The sequence below is a fragment of the Lactuca virosa genome, chromosome 8, assembly GCF_052849685.1.
Source record: "Lactuca virosa cultivar CGN04683 chromosome 8, Lactuca_virosa_CGN04683_v6, whole genome shotgun sequence".
Taxonomy (NCBI): domain Eukaryota; kingdom Viridiplantae; phylum Streptophyta; class Magnoliopsida; order Asterales; family Asteraceae; genus Lactuca; species Lactuca virosa.
In genome coordinates, this window is record NC_136433.1 from 194577349 (window position 1) to 194594387 (window position 17039).

Sequence of the window (17039 nt, forward strand, 5' to 3'; positions counted from 1 at the left end):
TGTGCCACAAGAAGAATGAATTGTGAATCAATTCCACAACTCTCAAGATGTTTCAAGTAGAATTGGTTTAAAAATCAGTTTCTTTATCACAACAAAAGTTTAATGATGGTCTCATTATGTTGTATTTCAATCTTCACTATGAAACAATTTTGAGCAAATCAAAAGTTGCAACAATAACGAATAAAATTCGTTAGAGAAAATGATCAAGCATCTATCCCAAATCTATTCATGGATTGAAAAGATTACATACATTACTTATGTATAATTATTTGTCAAGTTTTTTGTTCTTTTACTACGAATAGATAAAGATACTTGTGAATCATCTTTCTGTATGAATATGATTCATATATATCTAATGAATCAAGATCATTTGCCTTAAAAAATTCTATCTTTTTGAAGTTGGTATATGTGTTTATTATTTTGTATAGTCATAATGATTATGACATAGATAAGTTTGAAACAAATATCATTTGATTTTCAGGTATTATCTGTAGAACTATAAATTTAATAAAAAAAACATATAAGTTTACTTCATAAATGACATTATGAGAAAATATTCTTTACATAGAATACATCATTTCAGAAAATGAATGTAAACATCCATTAAAATATAAGTAAATTTAGATTTATTCATAAATTTCAACTGTTACATGTTCCTATAAGAGTAGGTACAAAACATTTATTGTTTCAATTATAATAGCACTTGTTATATCTTTAGCACGAAATACCATTCATCTGGAATCAGTTGATTATTTCTTTCAAAACATCTGTGCATAATATCAATTATTAGTGTCACCTGAAGTATAACATACTCAAGTGAATGATGGAAAATTAATAGTTATATCATATAGATATTTAAAGTCCTGATCATGGAACACTTCCTCAACTTGGTGAGATAAGAAGAGCAGTTCCACTTTCAATGTCTAATTTCTTCACAATAGAAACAAAACTAATCAATTTGTTCATTTCTTGATTTCTGGGTTTATGATGTATTTCCGTTAACCGAACTATAAGTCTATTAGAGTACACAATCTCTTAGATCTTACTTTTATTCAATGACTGAATAGGTTTGAAGCATGTTCTACTATTTTGAATTTAATCTTCTTTACTTGATGAGACATCTGATATGTTTCATAATTATCTAAGACTTTCTGCAAGTCAAGGTCAATTTTCTCTAGTATGATGTGAGACACGTCAACATCATCACAATAATGCTTCCATCAAAGCATCATGATCAGACTGTTTGGTTAGCAGAGGTTGTTCAGGTATGGGAACTTTTAGTATACATATAATTTCTATTTATCCTTAAGGAAGAAATTCAAGGTATTATACCAGTTATAGAAATTATAACCATCAAATGTTACCATCTCTTGAAAAACAAACAAAAGAAAGATTGTACAAGGGAGAAAAATATTAGCATTTATTTACATAATTTAACAAAATTTCACTTAGTATTTTCAATATAAAGTCTTTCAAAAATTAATAACTCTTATTGTTTCCAAAACATTAATTTATTAAAGTCTAGGATCCAGGTTATGAAACAAGTAAATGGTTAGGTGACCTTTATACCATCTAGTTAATCCAACTCGGTAGGTAGCGATTACGAAATGTATAAAATATTCCATTCCTAGATAATGAGACCCCAAAGAACTTTTGTTTAACTTGGCATGTTTGATCCCATCTATGCCTCATACCTCTCATGCTTAGGTGACCTTTATCACACAAGATTCCGATCAAGTCTTCCTACTTGAAACAACTTGTAGCATTGCAACTAACTAATGACTAGGTGACCCTTATGTCACTAAAAAATACAAAACCACCCCGAACTTCATAAGATAATCCTATTGTTTAGGTGACCCATTGCCCACTAAGATCATACAAACGATGCTCGAGTGTTCTTCGAAATGATAGCAATGACTTGAATTTTTAAGAAAATGTTTTATATATGTTTTACAAATATAGTTAAAAAAATATGGTCTCGTGAATATTACATGCATCCAACAATTCATGTACCCTTTTGTAAAAATCATATAACTTGTTATAAGGTTCTTTAGGTTCCAAATAAAACTTTGTTTTATTTACCATTAGCCGCAATCAATTATAAACTAAAATTTGATATTTAAAGTTTAGTTGTAGAACGCTTTTAAGAACCGGTTATTGTCTTTTACTAAAATTACTTTTTACACTAAAGACTTTGAGTTTTTGATGAGTTCTAAAATCACTATTTTAAATATTCTTTTAATAACGAAATCATATGACTTTATGAATTTGAAAAATAAAACTCATTTTACTCTATAAACTAAATTTTATAAATCTTATGGTAAAAGTCATATTTTGATAAACCAAAACTTAGGCGATGATAAGTATGTTTTAAAGCTCATTTAGAATGCATAAACATAATATCAATACGTTACGCTAAGTTTAAAAAACTAATATCATATATTAAGTTTCGGCTTAAAATATAATCACTTGTATTATAATTTGTTGTTATAATGCTATAAACCGATTTTTAGACTTTTTAATAAAAATCTTATTTATTATGAAAGACGTGAAGTTTAGATAAAGTTTTAACACATTTTAAACCATTTTAAGTATTTTGAAGTTGGTTATTTAACAGTTTTCTTATAAAACTATTTTTAACAAAAACTCGATTTTAACCGGTAAGCGGTTTTAATATTTTAATTAATAGTCTATAAACATCTTATTTTACCTTCTTAAATATTTTTAACTCAAACTCCAAGTGATATTGTTTTTTGACAAAATTTTATTTGACATGTAAAAAACATTTTCATACATAAAATAAAACATACAAATACATAAAATAAACATCACAAACATGCATTAAAATGTGTGTGCATAAATCAACCAAGTCTAGTAACATTTTTTGAGCCAACACAAATTGTCAAGTTCATTCCTAAAGGGACATTTAAAGGGATTAAAAATCTTCTAGTAGTGTTGTTGTTGAAAAACTTCAGAAAACATCAATTGCTTGCAAAAGATGAAAAACTTTTTGAAAGGTAACTAATTCAGCAACATGCAACACTTTTCAGAAAATGTTACAGAAAGTGTTGGATTAGGAACAACAACCCTTGTGGAAACTACTTGTAGCAACGCCTTTAACATCAGTTTGCAGAAAGTGTCGCAATTGCCACTACACACTTCAAAGTTGTGAAAATGACATTTTGGTCTTCAAAAAAATGGCTCCATTTTCATTTTTTGTTACATTTTTGTACAAAAAATTTATTTCTAAAAACTACTCTGTTACTTACAAAAAGGAACAAGAAAACTAACTATTTAATAATTACATACCATATGAATAAATAAATATTATAACAATTTTAAAAATCAACACATACAACAAACACAATGGTCCATAACTAGTTTATACACATCATACACACACACACACACACACACATATATATATATATATATATATATATATATATATATATATATATATATATATATACCAACAAACACTTTGTTTTTCTAAGGCAACTTTATCCAACCACAATGCATGAAATAACTTGGTTGCATAAAAATAACAATTATAAAAATCGAAGTTGCCATAGAAAATATATTTGGTGGTTTCTTTGCCAAAAGAAATACCAAACATATTTTCCAAAACCAAAGGTTATCAAACACTTAAATAAAAATTTCTAAACATGTATTAGAGGCTCTGATACCACTGATGAGTTTTGATAACCAAACACGATTTTAATTTTATAAAAACAGTTTTTGTGGCAAACAGAAGACTTTAAAAATAACTAGTTTATTTTTAGATCAATTTAACAAAACCACCAAGAGGATCCAAATACATGAACTAGAAAGATAATAACAACCATGTGATGTTTAATAGATAATATTTGAAGCCTTTTGATCCCACTTGGAATTGGGGAGTTGATGAAGATATCAAAAATTCTAGATTATGATTTCTCTACAATGTATCCACCATCAAGAGCAAGGCACTTGGAATGCTAGTTCTCATCTTGTATTTTGATTTTCTTAAGCCTTTAAATGCTTAACCAAAATAATCACTGAAGTAGAAAACACAAAAGCACCAAAGACTTGCAATAATCTTCAAAAGAAAGCAAGAAGAAGAAGTAACATACATGCTACAGTTTTGGTGTAGAAAAGAGGGAGAAGAAAAGAGTTTTCACTAGCCAAAAATGCAAGTGCATGCATTTCTTTTATATTCCCATGAATGAAAAGCATTTACATTGTAATAATATAATGTAATTCTATCCTTTTAGAAACATGGGGGAAAAGTGATGAAGGTTGACAAGCAGCCTCCATGCTTACATAAAAAATTCGGGTATGCCCTTTTAAGAAGAGGGCAAAAAGGTTAGGCAGGTTTCTTAAACCAAAAACTAACTAACTAGTAAGTCTATCATTTACCAAATTTTCAAAAACTTTGTACATGACTTATAAAATCATATTATATGATATAATAACAAGTTTTTCTCTCTTTAATTATTATTTTCACAAAACAATAATTATTCCATAATTAAACACAAGAGTTGATCTTATTTATTAATAATCATATTAATAATAAATATTCAAAATGTGCCAACTTGATAAGTTGTGACCCTATAGGATAATATGTTATTAGCAATATCATTCAATAATGAATCTTGAGCACATAGATCCAACAACTAGCCTTTCCTAGTTATCCTACGATTGACCACTTCTCAATTAAGTCATTCGTTGGTCAATCATACATAATATTGATAATCGGGCTTCCGTAGTTACCCTAACCAAACTTAACTCCTAACTATATCATACCATCAACATGCAAGACCCTACTAGTCTAACATACCATGACACCACGTGTCCCATACTTCATATACGTAACAAGTAGTAATCCTAGTCATATAGCATACTTGTACTTTAACAGTACCACTATCCTAACGTATAAAGTATATACAATGGGATATGTAGCATAATGAGAAGACGCACCTAAACGGAAGAACCGAAGAAACACAACAACCCTCTTACTCCTTGTACTGATCAATCCCATGAACCGACTAACACCAATAAAGATCAATGCTCAATTAATAACCCAAATCCTTCAAGTTTGACCTAAGGTCAAACTGGTCAAAAGTCACTAGTCAACGACCAAAAAAAGTCAACGGTCAACCAAGTCAACTCTTATCGCAACTTGGAGGGATCTTGTCCACGTCGTGGGCATGTTAGGACAAAACGATCAACATGAAGGACACCACCACGTTGTGATCATTCCTTGGCCACGTCGGGGTTACTACCATAAGGCAATTTTTCTCATTAAGAGATTAATCCTTATAGATCAAGGCTCACACTTCCAGATCTGACTCTTCTTAATGAATTAATGGATAAAGTTCCAACTTTATCCATTAGGACCTTACCACAAGACAAAATCTTAAACCCTAAGTCCATTAAGTCCTTAATATGACCAAAACTTGTGCATGGAACAATAAGGGCAATAACTTAACACTTTTTCCATCAAATAAGGCCAAAAGATGGTCATTCCTTCAAAGGACTGCAAGGCATAAAATAAGAGAAAAGAAAGATAAAGGTATAAGCTTTATACCTTCCTAAGCTCAACAAGATGCATGATATGCAAAATCTAAAGTAGATACATTCTTCCAACTAATAAGCACACCTTCTTTTTCTTCCCAAGATGAAATCCAATGCTTCAAACTTCAAGAACACCAAGAACACCAAGAACACCTCAAGAACACTCAAATGGGGCTAGGTATTTCAAGATAAGAAGGTGGAGGCTGAAGAGAATGACCTAACACTAAGGTTAAGGTCCTTAAATACGGAGGAAACCCTGAAAATGATGGGTTTATGATGCAACAATATCCACGACATTCCATCCTTCTTTCCACGTTGTGGTGTCTATCAGAACATGCGTTTCACTTACGTGACATGCCACATCGTGGTCATCAACCCACCACGTCGTGACATTTAGTTTTGCCCAAAAACCTTATCTTTGACCCCTTAAGTTTTTAACCTATTTGTTCTGAAAATGGGTGTTACAAGAAAATTACATATGAAAAAGGAAAATAAATTACATTAACGTCACAAAGACCAAAAGCACAATCAGGACACAACACATAGATTAAGTCGAAGCTCGGTGTATCGGATACATACAATTTTAAAAAAAAATTGAACTGGGATTACAACTTTTATATTAAATTAATTATTATAAAGTTTAATGCAAGTAAACATACTATTGCTTTTATGATCTCACATGTAAGAAATCATCCAAATAATAATGTCTTAATTATTGACTTTAGCTAACAATTAAGAATTAAACAATTAAAACAATAAATAAAAGTGATAACCAACTTTGTAAAATCACCTGATTTGCATGTGTATGCTATTCTTAATTAGATGCTAAAAAGGGATCAAGTATTTTTAGATCAAAATAAAACCAAAATTGGTTCTGTAAACAGTAGCTATATGTCGTGTCCAACACGGGCTACACCGTGTCATACACACTCATGTTGCGATCGAAAAGAGAATTTCTGATGTAACCCAAATCGATTTTCAGTTTTCGAAAAAATGTTTCTTTTTTATTTTAAAAATATTCCAAAAACTTGATCTAATCTGTTTATTAGTCATGAAAATATAGTTAACACAAACATATTGGAAGTTTAAGTGCAAAAGACGTGAACACGTAGTTCTCATACCACTGTTAGGCTATGATGGATTTAAGAGGTCAGAAAGGCAAACATCATAAGCAATAAAAACAATAGCCTCATAAGCCAAAATCAGATTCATGTTCAACTAGATCTATTGCAACTAAATAAACAAGAAGAATCTAGAAAAGCATACACTTGTAGTCCCTTATAATCTTCTTTTGATTTTGATGGAGAGAGAATGCTAAGAGCTCAACATAGAGCTCCTCGTTCATACTTGCACCCAAGATAAGATTCAACAACACTTGAAACTACTCCTAGCTCCCGAACATAATGAACATGAAGTATAAAAACAAATTTGTGGTTAGATGTGCCACACCTTAGCTGCTGGAGGAGGGTTTCGAGAGGCTCAGGGTTTTGACGAATTTTGAGTGTTTTCCAACCTCGTTAAAGTCATCCAAACACCTCTATTTATATATATATGAAATTAGGGTTTCCTGAAAGTGCTTGCTTAGTCACAAAACAACTATATTTCACTTTAAACCCTTAAAGATCACTAGTTTCTATTAATTTATTAATCTCTAATAAATTAACAAAGTAAATCATTTTTATTTTTCTCTTGTCAATTATTACTTAAATCTTTCTTGCGCGCAATCAAAAATGACCATACTATTAATAGTAATATTACAAACTTGACTGTGGACACGATCTATCTTCCAAAAGACGTAAGACTAAGTAGTCGCACAAATGTTGGTTCCATGCAAACCTACCAACCAGTTAAATATTCAAACAAGAAATAGGTTCTCGATAAACCTGCAAACATGTGGAACTTGAACTACTGGTTCAAATCTTCCAACAATAGTGACGGAGTGTGAACGTTAAAAATGATCCAAGGGAGGCACGAACGAAGGTTTTGACAAATTGTTTTGGGTTTATTTATAAGATATTAATATGAATAAATACTATTTATATAAATATTAATATAACTAAATACTATATATATATATATATATATATATATATATATATATATATATATATATATATATATATATATATATATATATATATTAGGAATAAGTTAATAAAAAAATAAAATAAAATAAAGGGGAAAAGAATATAGAAAACGATACAAGTTTTAGAAACCAAAGGACAATATTTATCAAAAGGAATTACCATGGATTGAAGTTTGACTTTTCGTAAACCAAGAGACCATTTATGTAATTTTGTCTAATAAATTTTTGTAATTGAAAAAGGAGAGTTGAAGATAGTCTTATAATAGAAGGGTGAAAATATAAAATCAAATAAGCAAACCAAGAACAAACGATTTTCCTTATCTTGTTTTTCCACCATAGAACACCACCAACATCAATCCACTCATTTTCACATGTTCTCCAATGGCAACTTTCCACCCCCAACACCCTACTTGAAATTTTCACAAAAATGGCAGCCACGGCCTGCTCTTACAATTCAGCACTCCTACCTTCTTCACCCAATTTCAGCCACCACGACCGCCACCCGCCAGTAACAAGCAGAGTTTCGTCTTCAAACAAGGGATTGACACGCACAAAGTACCAAAAAGGAACTATAAAATGTGCACGAGAGTTTTCAGACTTCGTAGGAGGAGATCTTCTAAAGCCTGATCTTGGAAAATGGCTATCAGATGTCGAAGAACACAAAGCCATTGCTATATATCCTCCACATGAGGGAGGCTACGAAGGCCGTTATCTTAATCGGCTTAGGTACCAAGGCTACCGGTTCTTGGACCTATCAGCTCGTGGTCTAGGCGACCCAGAGACGACATTAACCAAGATTCATCCAGTTTGTCCTGTGAGTTCTTCGTTTTGCACCTCATTATCTGTTCACTTTCATGGTTGTCGATAAAAAAAGGTAAAAACTCTTTGAAATACACAGGCTCATATTGGAAAGCAGCCGATTGCAAGGTGGTATTTTCCACCGGAGGTTGATTATCGGCTATCTTTGCTTCCTCCAGATGCGAAAGGTTTGGTGGTCTGGATCCTAGAAGCGAAGGTTAATTTAAACACAAACTTAACTTGAACTTGTGTTAATTATTATAACTTTTCTTCAAGATCCAACACATGAAGTCATGAACACAATCCAAAGTTGTTTTTCTCGTTGCAGGTTCTCTCAAAAGCAGAACTGCAATTTCTTGCACTGCTCCCTACACTCCGGCCCAAAGTTAGGGTCATCGCAGAATGTGGTAACTGGTAAGCTATTTTTAAAATCTTTAGCTTTAAGGTCTCATGATCGTTTTACTACTGAGTTATGGGGCATAGAACTAAGTTTCTAAGCTTTGTTCGATAATTATCTAACTGAGGCGGCATTTACAGGAGAAAATTCGTGTGGACACCGCTCAAGGACATTGCAGGATTAACAGCAAATGAAGCTCTATGATCTAGCTTTATGCACGAAATCAAACGAGTTTACAAGCGCAGAAGTTCAGTGTTCTTGATGAACACCATGTGTATACACAGAAATTTATGAACATGAAAGTTTATTTACGTAGTCAATGATTCGTTCTTGATGCATGTAATTCTGGCATTGTATCGAATTATTACAATTGTAATCTGGAAATGTCTTTCTCAAACTGAAATCAATGTAAATCACTACACTTATACATGAAGGAGGGAAAGCTAAAATACTAACCAACATAACAACTTCAAGCTAACAAACAACTTAAAAGACAGAAATATCCTTTGTCTCTAAATTACAATAACACCCTCTAATATTCCCCCTCAAGATGGAGACATTCTTCAGACCCATCTTGATGAGAAAAGGTTGAAGCTTGGTACTTGGTAAAGGCTTTGTAACTTGTCTGCAAGTTGTAATGATGATCGAATTGGAAGTAATTTGATTGTTTTATCAACCACTTTTTCACGAACAAAATGACAATCCATTTCTATGTATTTCGTTCGTTCATGGAAGGTTGGATTGGTAGCAATTTGGAGATCAGCACCATTATCCCATAAGAGCAAAGTTGGTGCTTTGATGTCAATATTGAAGTCCTTTAAAAGTTGTGACCACACCAATTCAGATGTTGTAATAGCCATTGCCTGTATTCAACCTCTGTTGATGACCTTGACACTGTTGGTTGCTTCTTTGACTTCCAAGATACTAATGAATCACCCAAGAAAATACCAAAACCAATGATTAATCTTCGAGAATCTTGACACTTTTCCAGATCTGAGTCACAAAAACCTTTTAATTGAAACTTTGAACTTGCAGGAAAGAATCCCTTGACCTGGTGACTGATTTAAGTATCTTACTAAGTGACATGCATCATTGAAATGTGAAACTTTAGGATTGGACATAAATTGTGACAATTTTTGAACTACAAAAGATATATCAGACCTGCGATGTTTAAGTAGAGCATTCTACCAGTCAACCGATCATGACAATCTTCTCCCATGTTAGCATGCAAAGAGCTTCGTGGTTCCATTGGAGTATTTTTTTGGTTTATCTGCCAAATGCATCTTCAATTAATTGCATTGTGTGGTGAAACCATAATATCCTCCTTTGATTGTGCAAGTTCCAATCATAAGAAATATTCCAATGATCCTATGTCCTTTAATTTGAACTTTTCTTTCAACTGTTCTTTTAAGACAAAAATACCTTTTTGTGAAGCATCAGTGATGATTATATCACCCACATACACTAGAAGGGTAACGATCAGGTAGGTACCTAATTACCGAGGTATGTACCTCCGGACCAGAATACCGATGTATGGTCTTCCGAACCATTTACGCCGAGGCGATTATACCGGACGGCAAGGTCGGGAGAGCAAGGTCAAGCGAAGGAGCAAGCATCGGATACAAGCAATCGATGCACAACTAATAATAAGGAAAAAGTTCAGGCCGTAGTGTACTTTAGTCTACCAACGATTCACCACTAACCAACTGACATGACCAATGACATCTCCTTAGTACAATTCTTGTACGCTCGGTAAGGAAAGCATTTATGAGGATTAGACCCTTATCTGCACAGTACATTTCACGTCGTTGTTTCCCGAGGTAAGCCGAACTATAAAGAGAACCATGGTAGGTCGGAAAAGGTAGATTACCAATACTTGTGACCTATACTCATACAATCATAACTTGCTCTCTCACTTTTAGACTTCATCATCAAAGCGTTCTCCTGGGAGCAATCTCGATGGACGACTCACTTGTGTGTTATTATATCAGGATTTGGAGCTAAAGCATCTTCGAGTCGTTAGGATCATCAGGGACTGAAATTCGGATACGCATCACGTGGCGCCATCCGTGGGACCACTCAAAAAATGGTCACTACCGAAAATCCTACCAACAACGTTAACAACAGTCCAGTCACGAGGATGCAACCATTAGAGGCACAGGGGTGAAGCGCCTCAGATAGTCACATTGGCAAGAGAAACAAATGCCCTTTCTCATGAAAAAGAGATGCAAATTGAGAAATATATTAGGGACTTTGAAGAGCTTCAAAGATTTAAAGCTATGAAAAGACTGCAGAGAAACAAGGAAAAGAAACAAACACGAGAAAAGAACAATGGTGTGTAACATCCTGTTTCGGATCGTCTAAGATTAGGGTTGTGGGCTGCAGCCTGGGCATGAGGAAGTCTCGGGGTTGCGACGAGTTGTTGGAAGCGTTGAGCATCTCGACACCTTTCCGAGGATATGAGATTCATTGGAAACGGAGTTATATCGAGGAAGCAATGGAAGTTTGAAGTTATGGCAGGATAAGTCCTTTAATTGAAAAAGGTGGCAGCGGAGTACGTTGGGCGTACTTGTGTGTACGCTTAGCGTACTCATGTGCGTGATATTTAAGCGGAGCCACCTAATACGTTGGGCGTACCAGAGGGTACGCTGAGCGTACTAGGCACAGAATGGAAACTGTAACACTCATTAAAATTTCACCGATTTGAAACTTTTTAATTCATTCAAAAGCCATTAAGTTATTACAACTTGTTTTCAAAAGAGTTTAAACATCAGAGTATCCCCAGAACCAAATCACAAAATCATGAAACATGAGGAGCGGTATGATCACGCCTTCGCCTTGCCACAATCTCCTGAAGTACCTGAAACATAACACTACAACTATAAGCCCGAAAGCTTAGTGAGTTACCCCCAAAATACCAACCACATATAACCATACACATATCATATCACAATACAGAACAGTCTTGCCCATCGAGTCTACAGTGTGATTGGTCCACCCGCACTGGGCCTTCAGTCGTCCTGGTCCACTCTCCGAGTCTGGCCACGTATACCGAGTCTACAGTGTGATTGGTCCGCCCGCACCGGGCGTTCAATCCACCTGGTCCACTCTCTGAGTCTACAGTATGACTGGTCTGCCCGCACCGGGCCTTCAGTCGGCCTGGTCCACTCTCCGAGCGTCGACACGTCTGGACCGCCCTCTCGGGGCCTTCAGCCTATCCGGACCGCTCGCTGGGCCTTCGGTCTTTCCGGTCCGCCCTGGGTATGTTGGCCTACAGCACAAAGCAGGACCCGCCTCAACCCAACCCCAGTCAAACAACCATGTGCACATAAAACAGTTAACCACGTAACAATCCTCAGTTAAACAAACGAATCTATCAGATCATGCAACATAACAACATCCTAACCAGGATACCGACCTAACCGGTCACTAACATAACATTACCCTACATACCAAGGCACCGACCTTAACCAGGTCACTAACATAACACCATCCTAAAACCAGGATGCAGATCTAGCAACTCAAAAACATATCAAACAAATACCCGGATTCCCATCCGATAAAGGGCCGACCCTGGTGCCGTAGACCCTGTTGATATAGTAAGGATAACTCACCTCGTAATTGCCGACTGAAAGGATAAGATCAGCTGCTCCGACCACCGACACGAACTCCACCACCGTACACTACCAAGAACCAGATTCATAAGCACCAATATTACCAAAATACCCTTGGAAGTCAAACTGGTCAACTCTTGGTCAAAGTCAAAGTCCTCAGTCAAAGTCAACCTTCCTGGTTGACCCTACTCGCCGAGTCAACCTAGTGACTCGCCGAGTTGCTGCACTCAGAATCCCACCATTCCCGACTCGACTCGCCGAGTCACCCCATGACTCGTCGAGTCCTTCCATCCGAGTCTTGGCCTGTCCAACTCACTGAGTCCACTCGACTCACTGATCCGCATCATAACCTGATGAGTTAGGGTTTGCTACCCAACTCGTCGAGTCCAAGAACAGACTCGCCGAGTCCATTCAAGGCATCTCTATACAGACGCATCATAACCTGATGAGCTAGGGCTAGATTCACACGTAAAGTTTCCAACTTTACGTGCATACAAGACACTAAGAGCTCCAAACAAGCTATAACAAAGGTTTAAGACAAGGATGCTCTCAAAAAAACCCAAAGGATGATGCTTTATGCTCTCATAGCTCAAAACTAACCTAGATCCGAAGTTGCAACCTCAGATCTAGCCTCTAAACCCGAAATGGATCTCAAACAAGCTAAGGAACCCCAAATCAACCACCATGGATGAATCTAAAAAGGAAATAGCTTAGAATAACGGCTTCTTACCTCTGAGATGTGCCCAAACTAATGTAGATTCCAGATCTACACAAGCCCCTTGATGCTAGCCTCTAATTCCTCAAGCTTCTTACACCAAAATCTTCTTCCAAGCTCCAATCTCCTCAATCAATGGTGTTTCACACGAACTAGGGTTTGCTGGAACTCTCAGGATAGTAAGGGGCCGAGGGGAGGATATAATGTTCTTTATATAGGGTGCAAACCCTAAGATTAGGGTTTTCCTCTTTCAGCACTGACTCGTCGAGTCCAGCCGCCGACTCGGCGAGTCAGGCCACTTATCACGTGCTCTCCACACGCTCCGAATCGACGAGTCATATCTCCTACTCGCCGAGTCCATCCTTCTAATTACACTTTACACCCCTGAACTCTTGTTTCTGAATTTGGGGTGTTATAATTCTCCCCCACTTAAATTAGGCTTCGTCCTCGAAGCCTACTGCAGTGTACGCTTCAGAACAAACCCCTTGCACTGCAGACTCCGATTTCTCAATTAACTCAAGTTCTTGCAAACCCTACTACTGTATCTCTCTTATAACGACTTCTTCTCGCGTGGCATCCTCGCCACTATTCCAAGCCGACCATCGGCTTTTCAACTCAATAGCACCACATATCACCCACGTATCACCCGATGATACTATCCCTTCATATCAGGGACACACCTCCGCGCCCTGCTAACACTATATACTACAATCACCCACTAAGCTCTGCTGAGACACTAACCCATCTTCCTTCGCCCAAAATTGGCGATAACCCGGATAACTTGCAACCTGGAACGAATCCCGTTCCCCCTATGAATCTATCCCTTACGAGCTGACATGATACTACATCCTTCCACTCACAAACTCAACTAACTACAACGTGTAACCACTCGTACCTGGCCCAATCAGCCTCGGGCTGGCATAACAGGCACGCCTATAACGGGTCCAGACACCCCTGGGATGGTACACCCTCGTATACATAACTCATGACTACAACCATACTTGGATCCCAAGGATCCACCCTTGCATCACTTCTGAACTCCTCTGATTCGACATCAGCGCTAATCATTTCGCAACCTCAACGGACACCCAACCCGGATGTGCTTCCATACAACTGGTAAAATCTCAGTGCTCACTATCAATAACTGAAATACTTCCGATCATCCATTTACACTACTGTTTTCCCTTCAGATGACCAACACTCCTTCCCGGAGCCACATACTTTTCCCTTCCATTCCTCAAGGAAGTCTACTCAACAACCTTTACCACATCACAAGTGCCATGGTGCTAAGACTCCACCTTACACCACCCATGTAGAGCAACTGCTGCTCCCTAACTCCCATATACTCCAAACCCGATCACACAGCTAACGAAGCCCATACACGGCCTTTAGCTAACTCCATCATCATGATCAATACTTGGGGCCAGACCTTATCGATTGCTATTTCACGGCAACATACTCACTCATTCTCCGCATACCGGTCTACTAACACATACCGAGTCTTCAGCATGACTGGACCGCCTTACCAGGCCTTCAGCCTATCTAGACCACTCTTAGAACCTTCAGCATGTGTTGACCGCCCTTCTGGTTCTTCAGCCTGTCTGGACTGTTCTCCGAGCCTTCAGCCTGACTGGTACGCCCATCGGCCTTCAGTCTATCCGGACCTCTCAAAAAACCGTCGCACATCACCCTGAACCATTCTTTCCGGGAATCTCTCCCATGCAGTCTGTTCTAGCCCTCTAGGGGTTCCGGACTCCATATCCGTTATACGAATCTTTTCCCCGGCCTAATCCCAGGCCTCACGTCGATCAACTACCTTACATGAAACCATGGTCTGTTCCCTGCCCCATGTGTCTATCACCTGCTCTAATCATACCACACTCTCGGCTAATGGCACTGCTTAATCCAAACAGCTAACCAACCCTGGATGCTTGCTGATTCACCTGAGAATTTTCCAATTCTCCCCACTTAGTGCACCAACTACTAATTACCAGTGGCAAGACCGGCATGACTCAACTGACCCTATTTGGTATCGACCCCTTCTCCATGAGCTGATTCCCTCTAGAGTGAGCAACCTCCACAGAACAACTGTCCCGTCATCGTACATCCCGAACTCAAAGGAAGTTCGAATCTCAACTGAACACTTCTTACATCGCAGTTGCTATTCCTACCAGCGAGATCATATATCTTATCTTCCGACCATTAATCTTTCTGGACGCTAACCAACAACAACTCCTAACTACTAAGATCCTCAATCGAACTATGAATCAGGCGGAAAAACAAGATAACAACATGGAAACATACTCGCAACTACATCTGGCTCTACCCTGGCCTCCTCTGCTATAAGCTGGAAAACGCGTCCCTAAGCCCTCGGAGGCTCCGCTCCACCCTGACCCCCGCCAGTAATCCTCAAAGTGGTCGGTGCTGGAGCCTGCACCGGTCTTGCAACAAGATGTGGACAATTGGCCCTCAAGTGCCCAACCTGATGGCAATGATAACAAATCCTCATATCCTGAACCGGGGCTGACTGACGTCAATCCCTCGCATAATGCCCCTCTCTCCTGCACTTGCCGCACGTACCACCGGACCTACAAACTCCGGTATGACCCCTCCCACACTTCTCACAAGTGTGGCTGCTCTGACCTCCAATCCTAGAGTCGACGGTATTGGACCGTTTCGGCGCCGGCTGCGACTGCACCGGGGTCTGCCTCTTCTCTCATAACTGTAACTCAATCTCCAACTCACGCTGCCTGGCGGCCTCCTGCAACTCTAACAAGGTGTCACATCTCTGCGTGGACACAAACTGTCTGATATCCCTCTTGAGCATACTCAGATATCGGGACATCTGAGCCTACTCCGAAGCAAACTCCGGGCAACACATCGCCCTCTCAGTGAACATCCTGGTGATCTCCGTCACCGACTCTGAATCCTGCTTTAGCTCCAAGAACTCCTGAGCCAACCTCTCTCTCTCAACCCGCGGAACATAACGGGTACTGAACATTTCCCGGAACTGATCCCACGTAACCGCAGCCTGCTGCGCATCAGAATAAGATCCCGTAGTCAACCTCCACCAATCCTTCGCTCCGAGTCTCAAAAGGTTCAGAGCACACCTCACCTTCTGATCTGTAGGGCATGAACACGTGAAGAAACAACCCTCCACGCCTGACAACCATCTCATAGCAATAATAGGATCCTGAACTCCATCAAAGGTAGGAGCTTCGTATTATCGAAGTCCAGATACTGGAAACCTCGAACGGTTCCTCCCCTTGCCGCAGCTACAACCGCTGTAGCTGCCGCGGCAGCCGCCTCCGCAAGAGATGCATAACGCTCGTCAAAGTACTCAACCATGGCGGTCTTGATCGACCCAAACATCTCCGGCAACTCAGCCCGGAACATAGCAGCAACCTCATCATGCAGGATCTCACGAATCCTGGCATCCAGCTCATCCGTACTCATCTGACCAATGACCTCGGGTGGTACTGCTCCATCCTGACCACCCTCTCCTTATCCCAATCCCGAACCGGATCCTGCCCCAAAACGTCTCATAATCGCCATACTGCAATACACCAACAAGACCCTTAGACACATCACATGTCCGTCAGGAGAGCTATCTCATAATCGACACCCTAGAGAGTTGTGACTTCCTTGATACGCGTATGGGTCCTGTGCTTCCAGTAGTACGGGCCCATACTACCTTCCACACCTACCCATATTTGTCTCAAGTATCATCACAACACCCTAACCATATACACACACACGACAAGCGCTCGATCCTCACTCCTAGAGGAAAGCTGAATATCTCATATAAGGAAAACCCTAGGCTATTGGGCATCACATAATCAGGCAACTCTATCATGCAATTCCTGAAGA

General features: G+C 38.3%; 1 protein-coding gene across 1 annotated transcript; it reads left to right on the top strand.

Moving 5' to 3' along the window:
• Positions 1 to 7957: 7957 nt before the first annotated feature.
• On the top strand, positions 7958 to 9237 carry NDHN (NADH dehydrogenase-like complex N). Its single transcript, XM_079069655.1, has 4 exons — positions 7958 to 8459; positions 8544 to 8660; positions 8772 to 8857; positions 8981 to 9237. The coding sequence occupies exons 1-4, from the start codon at positions 8073 to 8075 to the stop codon at positions 9042 to 9044; spliced, it is 654 nt and encodes a 217-aa protein (XP_078925781.1). The 5' UTR covers positions 7958 to 8072; the 3' UTR covers positions 9045 to 9237.
• Positions 9238 to 17039: the final 7802 nt, after the last annotated feature.